This window comes from Chelmon rostratus, chromosome 15, assembly GCF_017976325.1.
Source record: "Chelmon rostratus isolate fCheRos1 chromosome 15, fCheRos1.pri, whole genome shotgun sequence".
Classification (NCBI taxonomy): domain Eukaryota; kingdom Metazoa; phylum Chordata; class Actinopteri; order Chaetodontiformes; family Chaetodontidae; genus Chelmon; species Chelmon rostratus.
The window spans coordinates 17,263,735-17,270,261 of record NC_055672.1 but is presented as its reverse complement, the minus strand read 5'-3'; the positions used below and the strand labels follow the sequence as shown (position 1 = coordinate 17,270,261).

The following is a 6,527-nucleotide window of genomic DNA, read 5'->3' as shown; positions in this document are numbered from 1 at the left end:
TGCTGTACATGAATTGTTTGGAGCGTGGTTATTTTTACCCTGAAGAAACTTCAAAGTTCAATCTTCTCTTTACTACACGAGGCTGTGTCTTGCATTCATGCTGATCTGGAAGCTGTCGGTTAGATGGGTTTGGATCAACAAGTGTTTTGGCTCAAAAACACGTGTTTTCTTTGTCAGTCACTCCAGCACACTGAAGGTATGGATGGATTTTTCAGCATCCTTTGTGAAACAGGCACATGTGTTATTTAGCATGTCTAGTTAGCAAAAAACTTAACTCACATCTCATTATCATTTTATTAGCTGCTTTTGAGTTGGGGGTAATATTGAGCTAGTATGATATACAGTCTACACCAATGCTGAGATATCTTTTGATGACAAAGGTCAAACCAGACTATGTACAGGTTTAACTGGGATGGATTTGATTAATCTCTTCTCTTAGACCCATCTTTCACCCAGTCAATACACTCATTGTTATTCAGTCTGCAAACAGCTAAGATAAGCAGCCTGTCCTACATCTGTCTGCAGTATCTCCTCTACTTGTAACGGCTGGAAGTGGACACCTGGAAGCACTCTGCACATACCACACCTTTTTTGTTTTGATAGATTTACTCATGATAGACTGTACATACCATATGGTGCATCATGTGGTCCATAACCTCTTTTACTATCACAGTAATGGCACACAGATTTTTGTTCACCCCTACAACCTCAACAGCAAGGTAGTGATGATGTTCCACTCGAGCAGCGTCACAAATTTGGCCTCCAAAGTGCTTCCTCAGTGTGATTTTGTTCCTATAAATGAACGCTTTTTGTTGAATGTGAACTATATTGTCCCTTCAAACTGTGGTGTTTGTAATGCCACCTCTTTGTGTGATTATATGCACTGGATAGTCTAATGTTATTTAGTAAGGCTTTAGTAAGGAAATTTAGACCAGGGATGCTGGACTCTCAGCAACCGTTCACCTCTGACAGAAGCGGTCCGGCTACATGCTTTTTGTCCGTTAGGGGTTTCCTTATTAAGAATGAGACCTTGGCCTTCCACAGGGCCCTTGGGAGGAAGTGAGGCCCCAGCTTCAATTAGCTTTAACTGAGGCAAGGTCACTGCTACCAACAGGAACACAGGCCACCAGAACCCCCATGCGCTCTCACACTCACCCCCCACTTTCTCTCTTTTTGTTTGCTGTAAGGTCAGACACTTCCTGTTGTAGCAGTCACATTCATCTTCGTGGCACTTTGCTGCTCGAATTTTCTCTATTTTAAATGTTTAAGCACGTGCACAAATGCTAAAGACTTCGCCTTACTGTAGTACTTAAGATCGGGGACTTGAGCTGTCCCGTTAGCACCTGATGACCACCCAAAAGCTATCAAGAGCAAATTGCTGTCTGGGGACAAAGAGAGAACATTTCAATTAATTTTACTGGAGTTCTCTGAGCCATGATGTCTTCAGCAGAGTCAGTGTTGAAACCCAACACTTCTTTATTTATTCCCAGACCCCAGTGACCCACTCAAAGACCGGCACAGAATTATATTCATGCTCACATTAGCTCTCTTCAGCAGCCATCTAACATACAGTGTAAGACAGATCATCTGGCCTAGTCATGAGCCACAGAGCTGCTGTAAATGTACTTTACCATTGCCTAGGGGTGAATCTATCCCAAGGTATAATGTAACACTTAACCTTAGATGGCAGATTACACACACACACACACACACACACACACACACACACACACACACACCCTGTCTATCTTAAAGGCATTTGTATCTTTCTTTATAGTCAAGTCAGATCCATGTAATGCCTGTGGCGCTGGCAGGAAGCGCTGTGTTGTGATAACCGTTCTCTGTTTCTCCTGAGGAAACTTATACTTGTGTGTAGTATATACTTCAAAGAGCCCCAGCTAGAGCCTACACAAAAAAAGCTGCTGCCATCTTGATTCTATATTAACTGAATGTCTATTAAAAGACCCTGAAAGAATGGAAATGTGGCCCGAAATGCCGTTATGAGAGTGAAAAATTGCATTTGACTTGAACCACAGATTTTGCTCAGAGGTGGTTTTTAGCTCAGCTGGCAGTGTGGGACAAAAGCTCGCTGGACATCTGTGAGCCAGTTCGAACTGCTGTGACTGTGTGATTAGCCTGCTAATGAAAAAGCCAGGAGAGACGTTTGATCTGGAAAATGTTCACACTGCCTTTCGTGCTACTTTCGCTGTGTGAATGGCTGAATGAGAAGCCAAACCATCAGATGATTTTTTTTTCTTTTTTTACTGTATGCTTCCTGAGTATGTTTGCTTATCTTTGATGATGTTTCAACAATCCATGTCGTGTCAATGAGGCTACAGCTACTGTTTGACTTCTTCAGTTATTCCAGGTTCCTTTGGGACTGACACGAGAGAAATGGCTTGTGTGTTTTTTGAGCTCATGCTGGAGAGAGACAGTGGAATAAAACTAGACACTAACCACTTGCAGATCTCTGTCGATGTTTTCCAAACACATGCTGTTTTACTCCTTGCAAAACATATTTAGCTACTGGCACTCACACATACAGCAGCATTGCTGACAGTGATGCAACACCATGTAAGCTGATATTTACCAGGACAGGAGCCAGACTGCCCCTTCTCTACTTACCTTTAACCAACACATTAGTCTGAACCCATTTATTCAATCAAAATATCCCAAAGACCTTAAAACAAACTCTTTAAAAATACTTGACACGTGGTCATGCTCAGTCTCAGACACTCGTTTCACCCTCCAAGAAATAAATGTGCATACTGTTGCAGCTCAGTACCCTGCAGTAGTTCAACTCATGCCTGGTCTGTTGTGTACTCAGTGGCCCTTGAAGACACAGAACTCGGCTGCCTTGTGCACATGAATAACCTATAAATTGGAGGAATGCAAAAGCAGGAAACAACCCAAGCTCAGGAATGCAGATTTTGCTCTGCTTGATAGGAATCAGGTGATGGCACGTGCACACCCTTCCTGCGTGCCCTGGAAGAAATCTGAAGACCGGAGGGTAAATTTCATGCCCGAGCTGTCCTCACAGTCAAGTGCACGTAAATCATAAGTGTCAAAGAAATGACTACAGCCGCTCATTGTGCAGGAAACAACATGTTTTCGGTGGAGTAAGACTCTGAGTGTAGGGAAAAAAAAGAAGCCAGTCTAGGTCCCAGGTCTAGACTGTGTAGAAGGGTCGCTTGCCTTGATCTTGAATATATATAATGTCTGCTTCAAGCATGGGTGTGGGCTTTTTTTCCCCCCTATTGTTTGACCTAGTTTAAATTATGTACTTATTTACCATTTCAGAACTACGGGGTAGAGACAGACAACTTGAAGAATCTGGTTGTGAGGATGAGAGCTGCAACCAACAGTCTACACATGGCCACGTCCGACCGCAGGAAAAGCCCCGCGTACGATGGCAGCACCTCGCGCAAACCCCCCAACGACTTCCTTACCTCAGTGGTGGAGCTGATCGGCGCTGCAAAGAGCCTACTGGCGTGGCTCGACAGGTAATAACATTTTTATAATCACCTGTGCACTCTGAATCAGATCAGATGTGAGAAGGGCTGCTGGAAGACCACTGCTTAAACTAGCTGCACATGCACGTGTAGAGAAACTTCAGCTTCTAGTTGAGCTCTTTACCTTGTATAGGAGTTTTTTTTTAGAATTTCTTACTTGGATTAAACATGTGTACTTTTCTGTGTAGTGCAGGGTCACGTTGACAAAATTAGGTGTCACAATATTTTTGTATTAAAAACATCATTTTAATGTTAGGAGTATAGCTTTTGATGCTCCTCTAATCTGTAATCTAGACTTCGCAAGTCTTTTGCGTAAAAAGACATTTTCAACAAGTTACCAATAACCCTTGCACATATCCATGCTGCTAGCCAAGCTAACACTATAGAGTCCCCTCTGCTCTCCTGGTGACCTCCTCCACAGCGCATTACACCATAAAAGCAAAGCATATTAAGCAGGTTGCCAGGATTAAGTGTTAGCAGGCTGAAATTAAGCTTCTCTTTTTGTGGCAGGCTTGGCTAAAGCGGTTAAGGTGATGTCATGATATAAATGGTAGTTGTGATGTTGAAATGAGAGCAGTATAACAGTCTATGAAAGTGCTGTGCTGAATGTGTGAAGTTCACATTCATGCATGTTTTTATTAAGAATTTTTACAAAAAAATGCTTTAGCTAAAGTCATTATGTGTTAATACTGTGCATCGATCTATATTTTGTATAGAGTCCAGGTTTTCTTCAGAAATAATTTGATATATGACATATTTTAAGGAGTGCATGGAGGGTTGGGGACTAGTTCGAGTAGCTATTTTGCAGTTCATACGCATTTGTTTTAGATGAAGTCATGCAGAAAGAGAGACAGAAATGGACGCAAAATGACATAAGATATTTATGTGATATTTTTGGGTTACAACCAAGTATCTGTGTCCAGTCACCCAAACACAGTAATCAGAGCAAGGTTCACTGAGTCTATTATAAAGTATAGTATGGCTCAGTCCACATCGGCAAATCAGTCTAGACATACGCGCCAAGGCTGCTTTTTTTAAGGCACACCTATACAATCTTATGTAATCCAGTACAACAGCTGTGCCACATATTCTTTCTTTATGAAGCTTATAATGGCCAGTTTTTGTTCCAAATTTCCGTGGGGTGTTAATTTGACTATATGTTTATTACTAACGTCATAGTAAGCGCTGGTGTTGTACTGCTTTATTTTGGAATGTGTTTCAAATATTCTTTCTCCCCTCATTTTTGTAAATGGGGCAGGCAAAATATGAGAAACACCTTGCAGTATAATGTTCTATCTTTGTTCAGGTAAAATTAATTGCTGAGCTGCTGGTTTGGATTGGACAGGATTTGACAGGTGTACTTAATATAGTGGCCACTGAGTGGATATCCAGTGTTTTGTGACAGTGTGTATCTAGCATTGTTGTCGTATGTATACTTTGATAATTTGAAATTTTGTAGTTATGCAGTTTGAGTTAGTAAAAAAAAAATCTCAACCCAACTCTGCAGGCCATCACTGGATCCTAATGTTCTCCCTTTCCTCCTTTGTGTGCTTGCAGGACACCTCTGACAGGGATCAGTGACTTCACAGCCACCAAGAACAAGATCATTCAGCTGTGCCTGGAGCTCACCACCACAGTTCAACAGGTCTGCACACTAGTTAGCTCAACAGCTCGCATGTAGCTGGCCCCTGGCAAACACACACATACACACACACACAGACAATAGGTCTTTCCACTGAGCACACACTGAGCGCATGTCTGTGCCCCCCGGGATAAAGTGTAGGAGTAGAGAGTTATGGGAAATGTGGTCTGGCAGCCATGACATAAGCCTGAAGCCAACAGTCTGAGCACATTATTGCAAATGCTGGTGTTTTTGTTGGGCTCTTTTCCTCCTCGTGCTGGCTAATGAGGAGACCCCCTTAGTGCGGGGACATTTAATGATAAACTTCGCTTTTGTGTTTCCAGTTTCATAAAAACCCACTGGTGCACTTTTTAAAGGTGGCTGCCAACATTCCCCAGGCTGCCGTACTCCTTCAGCCATGTGGTTCCTGTTTTTGCTTCTGCAAGATGCTCACAGCGGGAGGCCAAACGGTCTGAACGTGCTTCCTGTGTGTAGGTTTAACGCAGTGATGAGGAGGTGGGCCATCTGACTGCCAGATAGATGGCTAATGCTTAAAACAGAGCACCAGGATACATCCACTATATTTCACAACTTTCTGCAGAGAATTGCTCCAGCATTGCATCAGGATAAAAATGGGTGTACTTCTGTCAGTTTCATCCAGCCAGCAGAGGTTGGTCATATATGCAGTTTTCTAACAAAGGGAGCTGGTGAGCAGCCTTTTCTTTCAGTATCAAAGCCATTATCTTGTATGTACAATTTGTTCTCCCTAAAGGGTTTAGTTCAAGTGTAGCCTGGTAAGCAACTGATTTTACACAGCTAGTGAAAGTGGCTGCCGAGACTGCAGGTGTCATTTTTAGAGGGTTATTGCATCAAAATAAATTCCTTTCCCAGAGTGCCCATTTCCTCACCAGAGTCTGGGATTTCAGCGCCTCTGGTGATTTACTGTGGGTGTCTCGGTCATGGTCATCCACGAGAGAGGGGGTATACATTTCCCATGCTGCCGCGTGGAGTGGAGAGGTTATGGTGTAGAATAAACTCCTATTAGGTGCTGAAAGAGCCTTGTAAGACTGCAGAGATTAGTTTCCTCTAACGAGTGGAGGAGAGATGTAGTTTGGTCCTATTTATCAGCTCGCAGCAATGCAGAAAAGCTGATGAGGAGGCTTATTTCCAACTCATCAAATCATTTTAAGTATCTCAGCTTGCACACAGTTAGAAGACTCCCTTTGCTTTATGCAGCCACTGGTTAATGAAATAGGTTGTAGGTCTAGTTTTATGATGGGGGAGGACGACGTGAGGTTTGCCTCACTCGTTCATGAACTTCAGCCAAGAATTAGGGCTTTTCAGATCACATAATTTATGTGTCGTGCCTGAATGAAGCCTGTGTGTACACACAC

The 6,527-nt window shown here is 42.8% G+C and overlaps 1 protein-coding gene across 1 annotated transcript in view; it reads left to right on the top strand.

Moving 5' to 3' along the window:
- The window catches only part of LOC121618414 (connector enhancer of kinase suppressor of ras 3-like), a 46,817-nt gene that overhangs the window by 16,930 nt on the left and 23,360 nt on the right, over positions 1-6,527 (top strand). The window contains exons 3-4 of the mRNA XM_041953910.1: positions 3,301-3,503; positions 5,070-5,157. Of these exons, the coding sequence (XP_041809844.1) occupies positions 3,301-3,503; positions 5,070-5,157 (291 nt within the window). The remainder of the gene's footprint in view (positions 1-3,300; positions 3,504-5,069; positions 5,158-6,527) is intronic.